The following is a 22,564-nucleotide window of genomic DNA, read 5'->3' as shown; positions in this document are numbered from 1 at the left end:
CTATCTTTTATTTCCTTGTCTGTTGTTTAAAATTACAACAAATGTGCTTTTAGTGAAATGAACTATTTTTCACAGTTTCATAATGTTGATGCTCACTGTGACAGAGAGAAGGGAATGTAACCAATGAGCAGAATTTATTCAGTTTACTACCAATCCAGATTCATTGATAGATTGTTGGACTGAAGTTCATCTCACCTGATCACTGTTTCTTGCTCTTCACTCTCAACAGAGATTCGTAGAAAATGAGAGGACTCACTTTACACAAAAAACTCGTGAAAAAGTCTTGTGATGACAAAAGCGACAGTTATTGACAGTTAAACTTGTCAGCGATTGAATGACGAACCGTTGCACCGATACAATCCAGATTTATTTAACTAATGGACTGACGTTCGTCTCATCACCTCATCACTGTCCAAACACACATTTCTATCAAAGGGTAGCTTACTCAGCAACAGGTTCTCTGTACAAATACAGACAGGTGCAAATGTTTTGACCATTGGTCTTCAGATATTTATCTTTTATGAACATAAATTAACTTTAATTCTCACTTCTGATGCAGAACTTATTGTTCTACTTCAGTCCATCTATGAATCATACCTGATAAGATATTACTTACCTTTTTAATTTAAAGAGTCCTTTCTCAATCCATGAAAATAAGAGGACTGAATGGTCTTTAATCCAAAAATATAAAATCCCAATTGTGTCATTGATACACATGTATCTGTAAAAATACATATCTATATGTAGCTCTTAATATCTGTATTTATATAGTGTGCAGGGACAGACTGGCCATAGGGCAATATGGGCAAATGTCACAACGGCTGCGTACTGAGGCGGCCACGTGAAGACGAGACCTAGGTGGCTGCATGAAGATGCAGCCGTGCTGATGTGGCTGCATTAAAAAAAAAAAAAAAAAAAGGTCGGTCAGGGCCAGCTGTTTACGGCCAGCCAACTCTAAAAGACTGAAAACATAGTAATATATGGGGGTGAGGGCAGCTTGCCCTATGATCAAGAGTTACTGTCTAGTCTGGGTTCAAATTGTGCTATTGGAGATACATTTTCTTGATCTCTATGATCATTGCTATGGTGCTGGTCCGTCACTGTGAGTGAGTGTGTGTGTGTGTGTGTGTGTGTGTGTGTGTGTGTGTGTGTGTGTGTGTGTGTGTGTGTGTGTGTGTGTGTGTTTGCCTGGAAGGATCAAACAGGTCACAGAGATGGCGAGCAGCAGCTTTCTTCTTCTGCGGTCTCCAAGAAGCATCAGCAGTCTCTCACAGCATCAGTCCATCCACTAGCAGGGAAACATCACGTTGTCAGGAGAAACGAGGCCAGCGAGGAGCAGAGCACAGACGACCAACACACACCTGTTGACTCTGCTGCAGCTAAACCCGTCAGAGCCCGCGAACCTCACTGGGAGTGCCATGGTAACCAACTGACGGTCGTAAAGCTGCCTACTGTCGTAATAGGCGGGTGCATATATGAAAAAAAAACACCTAACTCTAAGGGCGCATTCACACTGTCCTCCTTTGGTCCGCTTTAAACGGACCAGAGTTCGTTTGCTCGGATAGTCCGGTTCGTTTGGGCAGGTGTGAAAGCTCATACGAACTCTGGTGCGGATCAAACAAACGAACTCTGGTCCGCTTGAAAACGGGGGTCTCGGTCCGTTTGCAAGTGAACCCTGGTTCGGTTCGTATGCAGTGTGAAAGCTCAGCGGACTAAACACCATAGGCGGCCTTACCTATGTTTCAACCGTTATCATACACACACACAGGCCTACATCCACCACACACACAAACAGCTCTGTCCACCGTGCGGTCACACACTCGACCCCTGATCCGCTCTACAACCACTGATGCGCGTATCAGGCCACACCGCGACGGTAGCCTAATAATCGCTCCTAATTAATAATACGGCAGGAAATATCAATAACAACGTAGGCTTACCTTTGAAAACGGCCCGCAAACTATCAATAGACCCTCGTTTTCCTTCTCCCAGTATTATTCCTTTTCTCTTAGCGTTTCTAATGTCCTTGTGTTTTTCCTGCTTTCCTCCTGACGTGCGCCCAGTTGCGTAACCTGATGATTGACGTCTGTCAATCACTTTCCTCCTCTTTTCTTTTTTTCCTCGGGTTAAAATGCCTCCAAACAGGCGATCTATGAGTACGTCCTAACTTATGATAGAAATAAAACACAGCGAGAGCACAACTAAAATGTGATATTATTGGCAGCTTATTTACAGATTGTAATAATGGAGGAGACAGCTGTCTGTCTGCTGCTCCAGCACCGCAGCACCGACAGGATCAGCGCCTGTACGTCTGTCTGTCCGCATGTCTCGTCCTTTCCTTGTCCGTGGTGCTGAAATAACGCGGAGCACTTTGCTCTCATTACTTTTGTTGCCAATTTAAATTCAGAATATTGTTAAAGCCTGTAGTTTGTCTGAAAATGTACATGATTTTGCTTTTTGATGAAAGTCCTCGTTTTTTCTGCTAAGTCCTGGTTTCTTGCCCTGATAGTGATTTTAAACACTCAATGTGTTGTGCGTACCTGGGATGCATGGATAGTGCGTTTACTGCGTCCTTTCAGGGTTTAAAGCATCAGCGACACATGGGCACATGGCTGGAAAATCATTTGATGTTTAACAGGGCAGGGCCTCATATGAAATATTGAAACGGGCCCCCAGCTGTCTAAGGCCGCCACTGCTAAACACATACGTAATGCATAGGTTATTTTATTGTTAGGTTACATATCTTGTCCGCCGTCTGTGTAGCAACAACGCCAACAACTCGACATCTCTCATCAGTCTCCGTCTTTTCCTCTGGTACCGTTTCTCCGTCCTCAGTGCAGTAGTAAGAGCGAAATGCGCTCTGCTTCGCTGCCTTACATGGTGGTCGTACTGCACGGCTTGCTGAGCCAAGTGCAATTGGTACATAAAAAAAAGAAACAACATCCCCCAAACAGCCAACTTCACATGCTGCTCCATGTTTACTGTTACCCAGCAGGTCTGTCAGTCGCGAGCGGAGTGACGTCGACTTTTGACGCTCAGAAAGTTTGGTGCGCTTGGGGCGCAAGTTTGGTGCGGTTCAGAAGTTGCAGTGTGAACGCGGAACCGAACCAAGTGATAATGCAACAATGTTGCAACTTTCAGCCCCCCAAGCGAACTCGAGTCCACTTGGTTAGGTGTGAAAGCAACCTAAAACAATTCTAACAAAAGGTTTCTCAGCTGTTTTTTATAGTATTAGATGTCCTTAATAACATACTAAAAGTTTACCAAAATTTGACCTCTAGAAAGGTGTTATTTTCGTGGCGTCCAAGATGGATAGGAAGCCTGAGGAGACACCACCAGGTGAATAGGGTAATATTTTTAACTAACATATATCACCATGAAACTTCCCAAGTTTATCACTTACATTAAGACAAATATTTTTTGTATTACAAGTTTTGTCAAATTGTATGTTTAAATATGTAAATTAGGCAATATCTCATTAAATATGCGCTAATTTGCATATCCGAAATCTGAACAATGGATAAAAGCCACTTTCAAAATTCTTGTTTTATTTTGTTGACATACTAGAGTCAGAAGTTTTTACAGAGGGGATTTTGGATATCTCTCTTTATCACTCTGTAAATGAGAAAATACTAGCAGCCCTAAAAATTCAAGTTGGTCGTGTTTTTAGGAGTAAAATGTTGTATAAGAGCCCGAAATCTCCACTTCAGCAGCACTTACAGACACCAAACCTTCCAGTTTGATCCCTTTCTATATTCTGAAGGTTTTTACAGAGGGGATTGTTGATATATCATTCATAGCCTGATTTATACAACATTTTACTCCTAAAAACACGACCAACTTGAATTTTTAGGGCTGGTGACAGTATTTTCTCATTTACAGAGTGATAAAGAGAGATATCCAAAATCCCCTCTGTAAAAACTTCTGACTCTAGTATGTCAACAAAATAAAACAAGAATTTTGAAAGTGGCTTTTATCCATTGTTCAGATTTCGGATATGCAAATTAGCGCATATTTAATGAGATATTGCCTAATTTACATATTTAAACATACAATTTGATACAAAAAATATTTGTCTTAATGTAAGTGATAAACTTGGGAAGTTTCATGGTGATATCTGTTAGTTAAAAATTTTACCCTATTCACCTCTGGTGTCTCCCCAGGCTTCCTATCCATCTTGGACGCCGTCTTGAAAATAACACCTTTCTAGTGGTCAAATTTTGGTAAACTTTTAGTATGTTATTAAGAACATCTAATACTATAAAAAACAACTGAGAAAGCTTTTGTTAGAATTTTTTTAGGGTCAAGTCATATTTGCACCTGACTATAACCCCTTAAAGGGACATTGGCTGTATTCGAAACCGCATACTATACTGCTAGTACGTACTGATTTGGCCAAAATGTAGTATGCAGTATGCAGTATGCGAACAAAAGCAAAATCTGCAGTATGCGAAAAGTTCCCGGATGTCGTACTGATTCGGAAAATATCTCCAGTATGCATCTGACCAGTCTACATCGCCTACTGTATCCCACAATGCAATGCTCCCCTGACGTCCTAACGTAACCAGAGCGTAACCAAAGACGGTAGTGTAGCCGTGTACCGTAACTATAGTTTATTAAAATAAAACTTAATGGAGACTGATCGGTTCATTGTAAAATATTTATTTATTTTTTGTAAATGTGGTGATTTCTGTACGTAACGTTAGGCTCCAGAGCCCCGAGGCAGCGCTGCTTACACACAGGAAGCTTCACTTTACATTCAAACAAACTAATGCTACTGCCACAATTGAGATTTCATCAATGAGACGAACATTTATCTCCTGAAAATAATTTAACCAGCTGGTGGTAAACCTTTAAAAACCTGCGCAACACAGTCTCACCCCTTTGCGTCAAACGGTTGACGCTTGGTCAAGGCCCCTTACGTCAATATACTGACGTGGAGGGGGTACCCTCGAGGTCGTTTCTCGACGAATAGGGCCACTCATAGACTTGAATGCAAATCCCTCATCGTCGGATTTTGACGAAGGGGGGCGGGACCGTTTCTTCCTCACTCCCAGTGCGTCAACAGCCTGACGAACGGTCACTGTCCCTCCTCGTCACATGCTTGACTCATTAGGTGCCCGTTTTTCGTCAGGTTTTGACGCGCTCGGCTTTCAGTTGATTCCAATGCAGTTCCCTTCGCGGCGATATGTGACGCTCAGAGCAAGTGATCCAGCCGACCCGGCTGCGGCACTGACGGACGCTGTGAGCAGAGAATAACTTTTTTTTTTTTTTTTTTTTTAACTTTTCCTTAAATCTTTATTGAACCTGATGCTGCTGTGTCTGACGTAACTTTCGGCAAGGACGTCCTTTCGGTTATTTATTTATTTATTTAGTGATCATGGTGTTTGGTGCAGAATAATCAATCAATAAATAAATAAATAAATTACGTCCTTGTCGGAAGCTGCGTCAGACCAGGGGGGGGGGGGGGTTGTGGATTCTACAGGTGAAGACCACTTCCGCGTTCAAAAAGCTGCTCTGTTTAATCAATATTCTGAAGAAAGATCTGATTATTAGCCATAACGCTGTAACCATCCAAGGAAGACTGTGTAACAATATTATGTGCTTCTGCTGAGTCCAAAAGCCCTTTGTAATATCAACTTTATTTTAAGAAAACACGCTTTGTTTCCAATGTCATATCACGGAGAAGCACTACATTACCCATAATCCTCATATTTATCAGCGACGTGTCTGATTGGTTGAGCTTGCTGTTGCCAGCAAATGAAAAAATAAAACAAATTGAGCTTATATTATTTTCTTAGTAACTAAAAGGTCTTAACATCTTTTTTGTTTTCAACATTGAATAAAAAAAGGGTGCTATATTGTTAAAATTCAACAATAAAGTGCATAAAAGTTGGCTTGACTTCTTTCTTTTTTTCTTTTTTTCATAATTTTCACCAGCATCTTTCTGGTCCACATCACATCATATTTATTGTAATTTTTAATTCAATGAGTGACATTTTATTTTTTATCTGAAAAACATTATTATGAATTCAAGGGTCAGAGGTCACTGATTAGTGTTAAATTTAACCTTTTTGACCCTGTTTCCTTGAATAAATCACTAAGACTTTGATGCGGGAAGCTGAGATTTTGATTTGATTTTGTTCAGAGCACTAGGGACAAAGTTTCTGTAGAATTTCAGACCTGTCGGACGTCCAGAAGGGTCACAGCTGACTGTCCAGGCTCGTTTCTCGGCCTTCAAAGCCTAGATTTAGAAGCCTTTTGTCTAATAACGTCTACATCCTTGGGGTTATAAGGCTGAAAGTTTCATGTATTTGTCCGGGGGCCTAAGGCCATCCACCATGTGCAATTTCAAACCCGTGCGACCTTCACAAGTGTCAAAGGTCACTGATTTGTGACCTTTTTGACCCTGTTTCCTTGAATAAAACACCAAGACTTTGATGCGGGAAGCTGAGATTTTGATAGGTTGTCCAGAATGTCTAGTAGATTGTGTGTGCAAAAGATTCAGAGCTCTGTGACATTCAGAAGGGTCACAAATAGCCAAAAAGCAATGCTCCTTTCTCTGACCTCATATTAAAGGAGAAATGCAATTCTTTAATAGCTTCCAGATGCTTTGGCCTATCAGGCTGAATTTTTAGCTAAAGGAGCTGGTGTACGATCAGGAAGTAGGGGAGCTGTGCATAAAGCCAATTGGTAAGTGTCAAAGGTCACAGGGGTCAAACATCAAAGTGAATCCAGCCATTCCTGCTTTTTCTCAACAAAACATACACGCTTTAAGTTATCATCATGAAATATTAATAGGTTGTATATCAGAGAGTCCTCTATCAGAATATTTTGGTCCCGTTGCTCTAGGGGCCCCAGGGGGCCCCGGGGGGCCACTTGGCTTTCCCATGCTCCCACAGAGTTGGGTCTCGGGGTGATGGATAAGGGCCTCACCATGAGTCCACAGGCCAAGTTTCAAGTGATTTGGTCGGTTTCTATGGAAACGGCGGCCTCAAGGATACAGAGGAATGCGACTGTTTGAAGCCCCGCCTCTCGAAAAGTAATGGCTCGATCAGGACCAAACACACATCTACGCGTTCGTCTTGGGCCCCCGAACCATATATTACGAAATCAGAACTGTACGACTTTTGGAAATGTGTTTTGTCTATTTCGGCTTTTCTGACTCAGAGTCTGTCAGACTTAAAGCTTGAGAGACCCTCTAAGAAAAAAAAAGTTATTCTCTGCTCACAGCGTCCGTCAGTGCCGCAGCCGGTCGGCTGGATCACTTGCTCTGAGCGTCACATATCGCCGCGAAGGGGACTGCATTGGAATCAACTGAAAGCCGAGCGCGTCAAAACCTGACGAAAAACGGGCACCTAATGAGTCAGGCATGTGACGATGAGGGACAGTGACCATTCGTCAGGCTGTTGACGCACTGGGAGTGAGGGAGAAACGGTCCCGCGGCTCCCGCCCCCCTTCGTCAAAATCCGACGATGAGGGATTTGCATTCAAGTCTATGGCCCTATTCGTCGAGAAACGACCTCGAGGGTACCCCCTCCACGTCAGTATATTGACGTAAGGGGCCTTGACCAAGCGTCAACCGTTTGACGCAAAGGGGTGAGACTGTGTTGACCTGCGGGTAAGTTAATTAGCGACCGTTTTCTCCTCCGGAATGACGTTGTAGTGCTGGCCGGCCGAGCACGTCAGGAGCCGGGCTGCTGCCTCTGTGATGTCCCGGTCGCTGCGGAGCTTCACTTCTCCGAAAAACATCGGAGCAAACTTTTAAACAGCCGTCATTTGGATAAACTGGCCGTATATTTGGGGTCTTAACAGTTACTTTCTCGCATGAAAAAATATTAAAACTTAATAAAGTTACATAATTACAGCGCTAGAGCGAGAAATAAAACAGCTTTTAGCCTGTTTTACAGCTACTGCTACCGGTTGCCGTGAAATGCATTCTGGGAAACTCGTATACTGCATACTGCGATGATAACGGCGTCGGTCTGCTGAAGTAGCATACTGAATCCCACATTCAGTATGTAGTATACAGTACATATAACGCAGTATGTAGTAGGCAGTACGGTAGTATGCGGTTTCGAAAACAGCCATTATGCACAAAGATATTCTGCTTTTTTTTTTCTTTTTTTTTTTTGGTTTATAAACCGTCTTTGGCTGTTTGTTTGTTTTTTTCAATTCAAAACTTTGTTTCACATTACAAAATATATATATATTTTTTTACAATAGTACAATATATCAAACACTTCTATGATATATGCCAGGGGGAATTTACAAGTTTGCAAAAAAATGTTCAAGTTTTCACATTGACAGTCTTAATCGCTTTCTGGTTGCTTGAAAATTTGATGGAGGTTATGTATTGCTTGAGCTCACCGCTAAGAGCAATAAAGGACGTTTTTTTTTAAATGAACTTACATTTGTCAATATGAAATAATAAGGTTGATCATAAAAGTTATGTTGGCTTTTTCCTTCTTTTTCTTCAGGTCAGGGAACCCAAACAGTACATTCCTCCAAAACAAAATAAAATCTTCATGATAGCAACAAAATTATAAATATCACTCCACAGTTTTTGCACAATAGGGCAGAACCAAAACAAGTGGGTCACAGTTTCAACATGTACGGAACAGAAAGTACATTTCACACAAAGATATTCTGCTACAGTTTCTAGACTGTCCTTGATTACACACAAAACAGTGGGCCTACTAACAGGACAACACAGACGAGCTGAACTTACAGCTGGGTCACAGGAAGTCACTTCATACAATGGCGCCATCTGCTGGACAAAGCTTGGTTTTACACCTAAATAATAATGATGGCATACATAGCGATTTATTAACAATAACTACCCGATACCCAAAGCGCATTACAGAAACCATTATTCATTCTTACCACATTTTCACCTGGTGGTGGTAAGCTATCTGTAGCCACAGCTGCCCTGGGGTAGACTGACAGAAGCATGCTGGATGGACACTACGGCCGAGGTTAGGATTCGAACTGCCAACCCTCTGATTATGTATGGATTGAATTCGCTATTGTTTTAAAGCAACACAATGTAAGAATTAGCTGGTACGGTTGAGAAGGACAACTGTCTGCTACCTGTGTCGTAAATAGGACTGTATGCTCTATCCCTGGTCCCGGAGAAGCACTATAGTAGCCCATGTGAATTTGTTGATAGGCCTGGTGCTGGTACCATTGCCGTTGCCAGGAACACGAAGATTAAAGTCTGTGGATGATGGTGGTATGTTTAAGTGTCACTGTCCAGTTACAACCATATAGTATTTCTAAAACGTCAACTTCTGTCATATAGTCCATGCAGGCTCAGTGAGCAAAACAAAGAGATAGACCACGTGAGTTTTAAAGTAAATGAACCCATATTTACTTACAGCTAAGATGAAATCAACATAAAATAATTTGTAATCTATTAAGTCAGTAGTGAATGAAGTGATACATGATATCTATGTATCTACGTCTATATCATAAAATAGTATAGGTTCTGTTCCGGTAAGTCCTTTTAATTTCAGAGGCTGACCACTCAAATCCTACAATTGAACCACTGATGTGATATCAGATATAGGTGGAGTCAAACTTTTGATATTGAACTCTGCCCAATTCTTCAGACACAGAGCAGAAGGAAGGAACTGAAGTCCGAGGCAGGTAAGTGTTAACACATTGTTATTTTCATTATAGTTATTATTGAAGTGTGAGAGTGTGTGAGTCAGTTTGTCCATGTGGGCTGTGGAGGGAAGAAGAGTCACAGTGAACTTCAGTCCAAGAAGTGATGACAAGCTGAACAATACACATAAAAACTGACTGGGTGGGGTTTATCCTACTGTATACTCTGTTAGAGTGTCTGTGTGTTATCTCACAATCAGTGTTACTGAGTGTGTTTCCCTCTCAGACAAAAAATGAGTGTTTGTGTGGACGAAAACGAGGACGGAGCAGAGTCTCCAGGATCCACCTGTCCACCTATGAAAAGTGACGAGACCAAAGATCTGCCACCAGCCTTCAGTGCTGGACCTGGACCCTCAGAGTCACAGTAAGAGACCAGCTACAAACCTCCAAATTGTCTCTGTAGCAGAGTTTAGTTTGGTGTGTTGAGCTGCTGGAACAGGAAAAATAATTTCTCCCTGGTTCTTATCAGTTTGTTTATGCTGACTCATTTCTTGTAAAATTAGGTAATGTGATCAAAGGTCGTATTACTGTGTACCTGCAGCTGATGGTGGTTACAGATTAATAGAGGTAATATATTAAGTGGTTGTGAAGGAGAATAGCAGCCACAGAATAAGGAGCAGTGTGTTGTGAACCTTGATGAACTGGGATCTAACAGAGTTCAGACACTTTACAGGATCATTTTACAGCCTGAACCATGAGCTTCAATGTGTTTAGTGAAAAGTACAGTGAACAACTGTTTCACTAAATGACTGAGCTTCATAAACATGAAACTAAATATTTAAGAGACTCATTCTTCAGTAAGAACCAATGAGCTCAGAGCTGAGCGCCTCAGAAGGAGGGGGAGGAGCTGAGGGATAGACTAACACACTATTGGTTTGTTATGAACAACAAAAATGAAAGCTCCTTTAGAGATACAACAGGCTCTACCAGACTACCATCACTGATGTTTGTGCAGATGTGAGTCCATGTGTGTGTCAGTGGAGTTGTGTGGTGGTCAGATGAAGCCTGCAGCAGGATGGGCTGTTTGCTGTAGCCACAATAATCACAAACACAATTAATGACTGACTCTACACTGTTGTCTATGACAGGGGTTCTCAACTAGTCTCACTCTGGGACCCACATTTTCCCATGGTCATTCAGTCCCACTTTTATAGAATTCAAACCAAGATTTTTTTTAAAGCCTTTAAAAACTCATTTTGCTCTTTATTGAGCTCTTTTCAGAGCTCATGAGCACATGTTCCAGAGCACATGAATGAAACTGAGGAGGACCATGACAACTGCATGTACGGAAGTGAATACAAAAATATCAAACTGCACAAAATGGAGACCAACAAAACGATATATTTGACTTCTAATGCATCTCTGCATTCAGAGCATATTCACAAAAGTGAATAAATATCAAATTGCACAAAATAAAGACCCACAAAACAAAACAAAATTCACTGCATTCAGGCCACATTAATAAGAAACTGATATCTTTGCATTCAGAGCAAAAAAACTGAGGAGGAGCATTACAACTGCATGTGTTCACATGTCTCGTGTGCCTTTCAATATAAGTTATTTTTCAAAATAAAAGACATGTCCAACATCAGATGTGCATTAAATATTATTTACTTTTTTGACCAGCTGTCCGCGACCCATCCAGAACGGGTCCGCGACCCACTTTTGGGTCCCGACCCACCATTTGAGAACCACTGGTCTATGATGCTGCTGTGTTGCTTCCAAACCTCATTACAGCGTGTGGTGCTGGACACTGACGTCACTTTCTACAATGCCCCTGTCTTCAAAGAATTGATCAGTGATTGATGTGATGAGAATAAAACCATGTTTGTGTTTGCAGAGGTCAGAACCAAAGACTGAAGGCAGAGTCTCCAGGATCCATCTGTCTGAGTGACATATCCAGAGCGAGTCCTCCAAACCTCAGTCCTGAACCTGGACCTGGACCTTCAGAGTCACCGTAAGAGATGGTTTCTACTGTAAGCTGAGCTGAAGATGATTCTGTCATTAGACTCATGTGATGGAAACGGAGAAAAACTAGAGGGGTATTCCAGAAAGCAGGTGTGGGAGTTGAAGCTTTAGACCAGGTTCATTTGACTCGTGCACCTTCACTGCAGGACTCCGGTGTAAAAAGATTAGACAGAATGTATTTATTCCTTGTTTTCCAAAGTATCTAGTTACAGGAGTAATCCAAAATCGAGGTTTTCTCATCAGAAAAAGCACTACGGTAAGAAAACTGTTTGGCTCAGTCCTAATTAAGCCTCACATAGTGAACTTTACAATATAAACAAAGCATGGCTCCCATCAGAGGCGATTTTAGAGTCTGCTGGGGCCCTAAGCAAAAATCCCCAGGGGGCCCTCCAACCAGTGTTTATCACCGTCATTTTATAAATAATCGAACACCGACAAAAAATTTTTTTATTCAAAATGTCCAGTTATGGTGTAAGCTGGTGACATGTCGTCTTCATGATGGGCAGGTGTTGCTGTCTCACTGGAGGTGGACGTTCAACTGATAGGCTATATGACAAAAAAACAAAAGACAGTTTTACTTTAATTGATAATATACCATGCCCTCTAAAGATTCTTTATGACAATATAGGCCTACACTTACAGTTTTCACTGTCAGCACTGGGAGGGGGCACTTTGTCCCTTTGTTTTGCTGAGGAGAGATAAGAGAGTGATTTTTAAATGTTTTCCTTGGGCATAGCTTTCATAGCACCAATAGCTTGTTAACTTTTACACTTTCATATTATTATTATAATAATAGGCTACTCACTTCAATACTGTAAGTTAACATAACTTTACTATGTCACCCTGCTACCTAGCAAGTTAATAGTGTTGTTACTTGCTGCCAAGGAGACCACGTTAAGTTAACTTGCTTTTTTTTTTTTTTTTTTTTTTTGTCACTTAACGACCGTAACCAAACGTGAAGTAGCCTGGTCACCACTGGTCTGAAGCTAACATTAGCTGCTATTCAAGTGTCTCCCAGTTAGACTATTAGCATTTGTTCAACAGTTATTTACTGTTCACGTTACACTCTGCTCCACTTACCACCACTGTCTTGCATTCTTTTTTTACTTCAGCCTCTTTTTTCTTCACGTCTTGCTCCCAGGTGGACTCTTCTTTTTCCCTCAGCTTCATTAGAAACTCCCAGTGATGAGGTGCATCATACAGGTTGACGTTAGCTGGGATCAAGTCCGGTGGAATGAAATGGGGCCCCGTTAGGGGGGTTTCCTACTGCGATGTCATTGCAAATCGACGCTATACGACGATACGGGGAGGGGGGTGCGGTCACTGCGGGTAGCGCATTTTGAGATATTTCTGTCGATAAAACTGCCCTCGAGCCCCGACCCTCGGGGGCCCCCTAATGGCTCGGGGCCCCAAGCAGTTGCCTGCCTTGCCTGTTCACAAACAGCGCCTCTGGCTCCCATAGTGGGTTACAGATGTTACTGGTTCAAAATTGCGGACTTCACGCGTGGTCCACGCGAGATGGCACAAGACTCAGGCATTTTTTTTCTTTGGCGAGACAAGAGGTTTTAATGAAAAGCCTGAATGTGCCAAAACAACCACCAGGTGGCATCTGTGAGAACGGAGGACGACAGGCGGATGACTCAGTGATCTGTGCAGTAATCCCCAGCTTAAACTCTAGGCTATTAAACTAGAACTAACTACTGTATACCCTGCCTAAATCACAGAAACTATTGTAGGCCTACGGAAAGTAAAATGTTAGGTGCGGTAGTTTTTTTGTGATCAAAAGTTGTATTGTGTGTTTCATGCAATAATAATATGACCTAACAACAGATGAATTCGTACATAAACAGGTCCTAAACTATGCAATGTCATAGTTTTGAAGTTTAGAGGCAAAACAGGTTGAAGTGTCAGTAGTCGCTGCAGGGACGATTGATACAGCTGTTTCAAATGTCCCTCACGCCACCGTGCGTAGTGATTGTGGTCACACTGCGCGATCAATATCTGTATATAAATCACCGAATTAATAGCCTAACTGTTTTGCAATGAACAACAACCGATTTGAATGAACAACATGTATTTTTAATAAACACCACATATTTTTAATGTTCGTGTTTATGACATGAATCAACAGATATTCAGCAAAGTGAGGGGAAAATGCCGAGGGAAAAATGACAATATGTTCAACTGTGTCTCCATAAACATGACTTAGGACAGGGAAATAAGTAAATGAAATGAAAATGCAGTCGTCCAACAACTCGTACAGAAGAAGAAAGGCGAGTTTAATCGAAATGCGGATCTTGACAATTACGCACGGGACAAAAATATTTATTTGACCTATTTATATTGTGAGAAATTATGTGACATTTTGGCAATAACGAGTACACTAGTATGAAAATCGCTACAGTTGAACTGGTCTGGTTTTTAGCTGCTCAATCTCATTGTTTCAAAGAAAAGGGATTGATTTTTATAACGAAATGAAACGAAAACAATATTATATTGATACATTGTTGTAAAAAAAAATCCAAAAGAAACGAAAATGAACTAAAGAAAATAACTTTCACACACACATTAAAACAGTGCGATTGGTTGAAAGCTGATAATTAGCCATGTGCTTATAAGCTGATTGGCCGAAACCAAAAACAAAGCTGCGTGAATGGCCAATCGCCATGTGTTAACGGCCGACATGTAAATCAGCTGTTTCGATGGCCGTTGTATGAATAGAGATGTTAATGTGTCTCATAAGGTACTTTGCACATAGGCTACTTTCTGTAACTGGAAGAAAAACAGCCAGCTGGAAGAATGTGTTGCCTAAATCTTTTACTGTGTGGGAGATCTCCACCAACGGAGAAAGCAAGTGGGACCGTTCTGCCCAGTCTCTGAGCAGCGCACGTTTCACAGATAAGCTTCATAACGGGAGTAGCCTAATGTCAGTAGTTTCTGTTTAAAACATGCTGTTTCAACCGCCCCTCCTCTGTGTCTCAAACGACCCGCATAGGTGGGACGTTTGAGACACATAACAACATACGTTTAAAGTTATAAAACAGCGCGATCATCCAACATATGTGTTAAATTATAGCCTATGTAACTAAGAGAATAGACATGTGAGTTGTTGATCACATGATAAAAATGTTTGTTTACATAACGTCAAGGGCAGAGTCAAGGCAGCAGATAAATCACAAAACATCAACGCGTCCGTGAGCGCAGCGCACCTCATTTTCTCCTGTGAAGAAGAAGAGAAAAAAGAACCCCATGGTCCGACCTGACCCAGTTATTGAATGTTTAGGTTTATTTAGAAGAAGTCTGATTATGACTGCTGCTCTGGATCAGATTGTTTGCTCATAATTCGGGTTATTTTCAAACAGTGGCCAAACAACAGATCAATTAATTATTATAGACTATATTTTCCATTTTTGCTAAGCGGTTTGTTCTGAATTAAATAAAAGCCTGTCCCATACAGCCGCGTGTGTTACGCCGTGTTTTGTTGATGCTATCATCTTTGCCTTGCGCAGATGATCCTTCATAATTAAAAATAAAAAGTCCAGGCCGGCTGCATGGCTGACGGTGTCACCACTCTCATTATCACTGGCTGTTTGTGTTGTCTGTCAAAAAATGGATGAATGAAACCTATCGACTTGGTATCGGCCGCGTCTTCTATCGAGGGAAAGTTATTTATGCCCACGTGAATGCACAGCTGAACGAAGCTTCTCCGGCTTCCGTCGTCCTCCCTCCGCTTATTAGTCACCTTCACCTTCGTCACCTTCTCATCCTGTAGGCTTCATCCACAAACACTGTGGACCAAGTCAAAGTCCTTCCTAATTAATCAATATTAGAACGTCTCGTCTCTGACCTAGTGCACCATCTCAGAAAGTGCAACTTCTGCTCTGCCGGTGAGCGAAGGGAAGTTTACTTTGAAAAAATGCGAGGAAAAGATGAATTAATTTAACCTTAAGTGTTAATAGCCTAGGCTAGTTCAGCTTTGGTGATATGCCTTTAGTTATTTTCAATTCCAGGTGTTTTACAGTTGTTACAGTCGTTTCACCTGGAGATGACGTACATGCCAGGTGATGAACCGGACTACAGCGGCGAGAGATTTATGACGTTACGTAGGCTACAGTAATTCAATAATCAATATTAACTAGGGCGAGTATGGTGTCTGCTTATTTCCAGCATGGGGGTCCGCCCGCTATTCAGACATCCCGCTATTCCGACATGTCACTATTTAGACATCCCGCTATTCCGACATCCCTCTATCTAGACATACCGGTAGTCCGACACTTTTTGATACCGCTATTCCGACACGTCTTTTTTTTTTTTTACAGCTGCGATACCCAGGCGCGTCTCTCTCTCTCTTTTCTTTTCAGCATGTCTATCACTGGTTTGATGAGGGAGTGATGTTCTTAATCTCAACAACTCAACTATCAAGCAAACAAAACTGACACATATGATAAACAAGCAGAACTATGCTGCAGTTTGTTTGTCAAGTTAACCTGTCACCTTCAGCACCACGGACAGCGCCGCGGATGAGCCGCGGAGCTGCAGCTGTGAGCGTCTGGGCTCTGGGCTTATGGCCTGGGGCCTCATTTATCAAAACTGTAAGTAAGCAGTGTAAAACTGCTGCTACTAAATGTTTTGCTTAGGCCTACGGTGAAAAGACAGCCCAAAATATTTACACCTTTTTCAGATCTATCAAACTGTGCGTGCACAACTCTGCACCTCAACTTTGATAACTGGATCCAAGAATGGTGCGCAGTTGCGCACGTGAACACACCTCCGTCCCGGAATGCCTACACAACCATATGGTCAGCACGTGCATATTAATTAGCAATGTGCGCTCTGTGGAGCGACAACAAAGTGACAACGAAGACAACGGGCGGAGGGAGGGGGAAAGAAAGCGAGATACATGGCATCGGGCAATAAATCAGGCAAAAACCTCCCAAATCTCAACAAAAGGGAGCAGAAAAAAGAATAATCTTATGTAATCTGCCCCTTTATTCCAGACAATCTTTTTTTTCTTCTTTTACCTATGTTAAAACAATGTAAAGCAGTAGGATAAACTCAGGTGACAGAATAATAACAGTCTCAGCTCTGCAGATCAGTGTGCGCTGCTGCCGGTGTGTTTTTAAACTTGGAGGGTTTGTTTTTTCTTCTCTAATAGGCCTATGTATTTGTGTATGAGAAACAGTGTCTCAGATGAAAAAATAAAAATAAATCAGAAGGACACTCTGACTATAACGTAATCAATCAATGTCGGAAAAGCGGAATGTTTGAAAAATAGTAAAGTGCCGCTACTCCGACAATGAAAAAAAAAAATGTCGGAATAGTGGGACGCTTAAAAAATAATGTTAATGCCGCTATTCCGACAATTAGAAGTCAATGTCGAAATAGCGGCATGTCTGAATAGCAGCATGTCTGTTTACAAAATCACCATCTAGCTTATTCCTATAGTTTGTGAAGTGTGGAGCGGTCAAGCGGACCTGCTGACAGATGTGCAGCTGACAGCCATGACATCACCAAACCTGAGCCACCAGCTGATCCTCCCTCGCGCACGTCCTGAGGACGGGACAAAGTCTCCTGGATATTATTTTTTCTTTTCCTTTATTCATTTCTAACTGGCTCGTTTTGCCAGTAAAAACCATAACTTGTGAGAAAAAGAAGAGACGCAGAAAACAACAAAATGGAAACATTGTAATAACTCCTGTGGCCACAGCTGGCCCGAGTGGTCTATAACAGCTGTCTTTATGAAGCGAGCACAGTCACGGACTGAGACAAAGTTATTTAGCTACATAAAGTCCAAACGTCTGTCTAAGCAGACGTTGACCTTAAGCATTGTTCCTATTATTAAAACATGAATGACAAGAATAAGAGGTGAAAAGTAGCCGCTGCAGACTGATGCGCCACAGAACTGAGTGCTCATAAACTGTTACTTCGGCTTTTACAAAGGCTGATTTTCTGCTTGATCCATGATGATTAATTTACCTACAGAAAAACTAAATGCATGGTAAGGAGACCGGAGTATAGGGCTTTCTTTTTTTTTCCTTCTTTTTTTTGAGAAGTTACGGTAGGCATGACGGTCTGGGAGATGCTGGCGGAGGGGGATTACGCATGCATTGTGCTGGTATTACGCATCACGACCGGACACTACAAATGACTATTGCACCGACAGTGAGTGTGTAAATCTATGCCCCGTAACAACCCAACCTCCATGCCCCCCACCTCTAAAATGAATCCGGCGCCGCTGGTCTACTGTAGCTGCCGTCGTTACATTTTGTCATTGAAAAACTAGGCTACTATATTATTTACTGTCTACAGCTGGTTCTCCTTTCATCCTCTTGTATTCTGTATCATGAACAGCGCCACTCCTAATCGCGGCTACATTGTGTGACTGTCAGCATTGTCCCCAAAACGTCTGAGCAGTATTTAGTACGGTGCTGCCACCTAGAGGAAAACAGTTGTGGTGAAAAGACACGCGTTCACACGATCTTGCATTGCAGGACAAACCCCGCAATTTTGAACCAGTAACATCTGTATGTGAAAACTCAGAGTAACTTTAGTACTTTAGTTTAGTACTTGAAGAAACCCTGAGTCTGACGGAGCTGTACGACGGGCTGTGCAAATGGTACCGCTTCTCATAGGCTACAGTCCGTCATTTATCTCAATAATATTCTCTGGCCGCACGTTGAATATCAGGCTACACGTCACCGCTGACGTGCTCTCAGATCTCAAGTACCCTCTTTGTCTTTATTACTTTGCAGGTTAATCAATCACTTTCCAGCAGTCAGAAAAAAACAGAATAAAGGTAAAGGTACTTTATTGGTCACATATACAGCTAGTACAGTGAAATTCTTTCTCTGCATTTAACCCATCCCTGAGGAGCAGTGGGCAGCCGCAGTGCAGCGCCCGGGGACCAACTCCAGATTATGAGCCAGTGCCTTTGGTCAGGGGCACTGACTGGAGGATTAACCTAGCCGACATGTTTTTAGAATGGAATGTGATTAATCTGCAAAAACCTCCCTTTAAGGTCATCAGTTGTTTTTAGTTTTATTGTATTGTATTGTATTGTATTGTATTGTACACAGCGACAGGACAAAGAGCTGATAGGACTCAGTCCAGAATCAACATCAAACACATGTCCAGTGTCTGAAAGTCACAGAGGAGTTCAGAGGAGAACATGTCCAGCAGCTGCTGAATCATTTCAAACATCTGGTGTCAAAACAAGATCAGATGGAACTGTGTGTGTAATGCACAGTTTTTCCCAGTAGGGGGCACTCTTGTATCGTGTGAAGGGAGTTATAGGTAGGAACCTTTAGTCAGGACAGGTGTTTCTTCACACAGTTTTTGACTGAAGCCACACCAGGGCTGGGCTGACTGGTATTTGTACTGGTGACGTGTGTTGGTGGAGATTTATGGACACTGAGAGAGACTAATGAAGAAGTTGGACGTCACTTGACACTACAGTCAGTTATTACCTCAGTGGCTTTAAGCTTAGCCTCAGCTGCCACAGTCAAAATCTAAAGTCAACTAATAAACAGAGACAGAAACCAGACCAGTTCAGGACAAGGTCTTCATTCAGCTCATCTCTCTATACTCCTTCTTCCACTACTTTATCTCTCTTTATTTTTTGTATTTAACCTTTATTTAACCAGGAATAATCCCATTGAGATGAAGAATCTCAATGGGATTGGGGTCCTGGCCAAGAGAGCTGCTCCTCTGGTTCCTGAAACCCCGCCCCCTTCTTGTAGACAACCAATCAGAGCACTGATGTGGAGCTGTGACTGTGACATGTTCGTGATACAGAAATGTCTTCACAGAAAGAAGAGGAGTGGTGTCTCTGTGGACCAGCAGCTGTCCTGCTGTGGTCTCTGTCAGGACGTCCTGAAGGATCCAGTCACCTCCAGCTGTGGACACTGGTTCTGCAGACAGTGCTTCACCTCAGACTGGGACCAGTCTGGTTCTTCAGGAGACCCCTCCTGTCCCCAGTGTGGACAAAGACCCAGAACCAGAGGTGAGCTGCAGACAGCCAATCAGAGCAGCTAGGGACAAAGTGAGACTGAACATCTGTCTGCTGATGTGGTCATTTGTGAAATCAGGACCTGTTGTTTTCTCCAGAATCATTGTTCCATCACACAGCACTGACATTTAAGATGATGATTCAAACCTTCTCTTTGTTGTCTGTAGTTTTTCTGTAGCTGATGAAAATAATATGATCAGATTGTCAGACTCTCTGTCTTCAGTCTGACTCTGTCTCTTCTCTCTCAGCAGATCGTGGTCTGCAGGAGGTTTTAGATCAACATAAGATCAGTCTGAGGAGCAGATGTGAACGAGTGACTGAAGGAACTGAGGGAACAGGAAGTGGAACAGGAAGCGAAACCCTCCTCAACAGCGTCTACACTGAGCTCTACATCACAGAGGGACAGAGTGAAGAGGTTAATACCCAACATGAGGTGAGACAGCTGGAGACAACGTCCAAGAAGAAGACCCTCCATGATACTCCAATCAAGTGCAACGACATCTTTAAAGACTTACCTGTCCAACAGAGAGAGGACGTCTCTACGGTCTCACCTGTCCAACAGAGAGAGGACGTCTCTACAGTCTCACCTGTCCAACAGAGAGAGGACGTCTCTACAGTCTCACCTCTCCAACAGAGACCCATCAGAGTGGTTCTGACCAACGGCGTCGCTGGCGTTGGAAAAACCTTCTCGGTGCAGAAGTTCACTCTGGACTGGGCCGAGGGCTTGGAGAACCAAGATGTCAGTCTGCTGGTTCTGCTTTCGTTCAGGGAGCTGAACCTGATCAGAGATCAGCGGTTGAGTCTTCTCAGGCTGCTCCATGTTTTCCATCCAACATTACAGAAGGTCACAGCAGAGCAGCTGGCTGTCTGTAAACTTCTCTTCATCTTTGACGGCCTGGATGAAAGCCGACTGTCACTGGACTTCAACAACAGGGAGGTTGTGTCTGATGTCACACAAACGTCATCAGTCAACGTGCTGCTGACAAACCTCATCCAGGGGAATCTGCTTCCCTCGGCTCTGGTCTGGATCACCTCCAGACCTGCAGCAGCCAATCAGATCCCTCCTACATGTGTTGACAGGGTAACAGAGGTCCGAGGCTTCACTGACGCCCAGATGGAGGAGTACTTCAGGAGGAGGTCCAGTGATGAAGATCTGTCCAGAAGAATCATCTCACACATCAAGACGTCCAGGACCCTCCACATCATGTGTCAAGTCCCAGTCTTCTGCTGGATCAGTGCTACAGTTCTGCAGCACATGTTGACCACAGACCAGAGAGGAGAGCTGCCCAAGACCACGACTGACCTGTTCTCACACTTCCTGCTGGTCCAGACAAAGAGGAAGAACAACAAGTACGGTGAAGGACATGTGACGAGTCCACAGGAGCTGACGGAAGCCGACAGGGAAGTTCTTCTGAAGCTGGGGAGGCTGGCGTTTGAACAGCTGGAGGAAGGAAACATCATGTTCTACCAAGAAGACCTGGAGCAGTGTGGTCTGGATGTCACAGAGGCCTTGGTGAACTCAGGACTCTGTACTGAGATCTTCAAAAGAGAGAGTGTGATCTTCCAGAAAACAGTCTACTGCTTTGTTCATCTGAGTGTTCAGGAGTTTCTGGCTGCAGTCTACATGTTCCACTGTTTCACCAACAGGAACACACAGGTCCTGGAGAACTTCCTGGGAAAACAAGATGTTGATTTATCCCTGGATGACTTCCTGAGGAGAGCCATGCAGAAATCCCTCCTCAGTAAAAACGGTCACCTGGACCTGTTTGTTCGCTTCCTTCATGGCCTCTCTCTGGAGTCCATCCAGAGGCTGTTAGGGGGTCTGTTGGGTCAGACAGACAACAGTCCAGAAACCATCCAGAGAGCCATCAACAACTTGAAGAAGATTAACAGTGACGAAATCTCTCCTGACAGAAGCATCAACATCTTCCACTGTCTGACGGAGATGAAGGACCAGTCAGTTCATCAGGAGATCCAACAGTTCCTGGAGTCAGAGAACAGATCAGAGAAACTCTCTGAGATCCAGTGTTCAGCTCTGGCCTACATGCTGCTGATGTCAGAGCAGGTTCTGGACGAGTTGGACCTGGAGAAGTACAACACATCAGATCAGGGACGACGGAGACTGATCCCAGCTGTGAGGAACTGCAGGAAGGCTCGGTGAGTCCAAACATGATCTTTATAGTTATTGATTCATTCATGTTCAGATAAACCCAGTTTTCATTTATTGTCATTATTCTTAGTTTGATTTAGCAGTTACAATTTCATTCACATCCTTCCTGAGATCACACATTTGGGTATTCAGTGACCTTCAGTAACTTTTTTTTGTTTTTGGTGGCATTTTTGCTTTTAATCCACAGGATAGTGGAGAAAGACAGGAAAGTGGGGAGAGAGACTGGGGTTATAAAAGAAGAGGAAGCCTCAGAGCTCCTTCATGAGGAAATAGACTTTAAAAAGGGCCGGCATTTTTTTTTTTACCACTATTTAAATCAGATTGTTATTTCAACAGATTTTATGTGTTCTCTAATCACAGACTATGTTCCTGTGGACTCTCAGAGAATCACTGTGAAATTGTTACCTCAGCTCTGAAGTCCAACCCCTCCCACCTGACAGAACTGGACCTAAGCTACAACAATCTGCAGGATTCAGCAGTGGAGGTTCTGTGTGCTGGACTGGAGAGTCCAAACTGTAGAGTGGAGACTCTGAGGTCAGTTTGTCTGATGGAGGTTATTGTCTGTAATCAGGTCAAATGTTTGAAATATCTCTTGCTCTTTGGTTGAGGATTTAAACAAAGAACTGGAGAAGAGAAAGGACTCAGTCTGTGTGTTTACATGCACCACTAAGTCAAGCTATGCTCATAGCTTGAGTAGGGCATCTCGTTGGAAGTCTGTCCTTGTCCCAGTCTACTTGCAACAGGGAAAA

The 22,564-nt window shown here is 42.8% G+C and overlaps 2 protein-coding genes across 2 annotated transcripts; both read left to right on the top strand.

Annotated features, from left to right (window-relative positions):
* Positions 1-9,902: 9,902 nt before the first annotated feature.
* Positions 9,903-20,219, top strand: LOC146992521 (uncharacterized; the record flags this gene model as incomplete). Its single annotated transcript, XM_085788573.1, has 3 exons — positions 9,903-10,033; positions 19,446-19,639; positions 19,894-20,219. Coding segments are annotated over exons 1-3 (651 nt in total), but the record flags the coding sequence as incomplete, so codon positions are not given.
* Positions 20,013-21,806, top strand: LOC146992520 (NLR family CARD domain-containing protein 3-like). The gene is made up of 2 exons (XM_085787265.1): positions 20,013-20,160; positions 20,233-21,806. The coding sequence occupies exon 2, from the start codon at positions 20,760-20,762 to the stop codon at positions 21,804-21,806; it is 1,047 nt and encodes a 348-aa protein (XP_085643391.1). The 5' UTR covers positions 20,013-20,160; positions 20,233-20,759.
* The last annotated feature ends 758 nt before the right edge of the window (positions 21,807-22,564 follow it).

Source organism: Trachurus japonicus, chromosome 1 (assembly GCF_045865225.1).
Source record: "Trachurus japonicus isolate A0001 chromosome 1, Traja_1.0".
In the NCBI taxonomy this organism is placed as follows: domain Eukaryota; kingdom Metazoa; phylum Chordata; class Actinopteri; order Carangiformes; family Carangidae; genus Trachurus; species Trachurus japonicus.
This window is presented reverse-complemented; position numbering and strand designations above follow the sequence as displayed.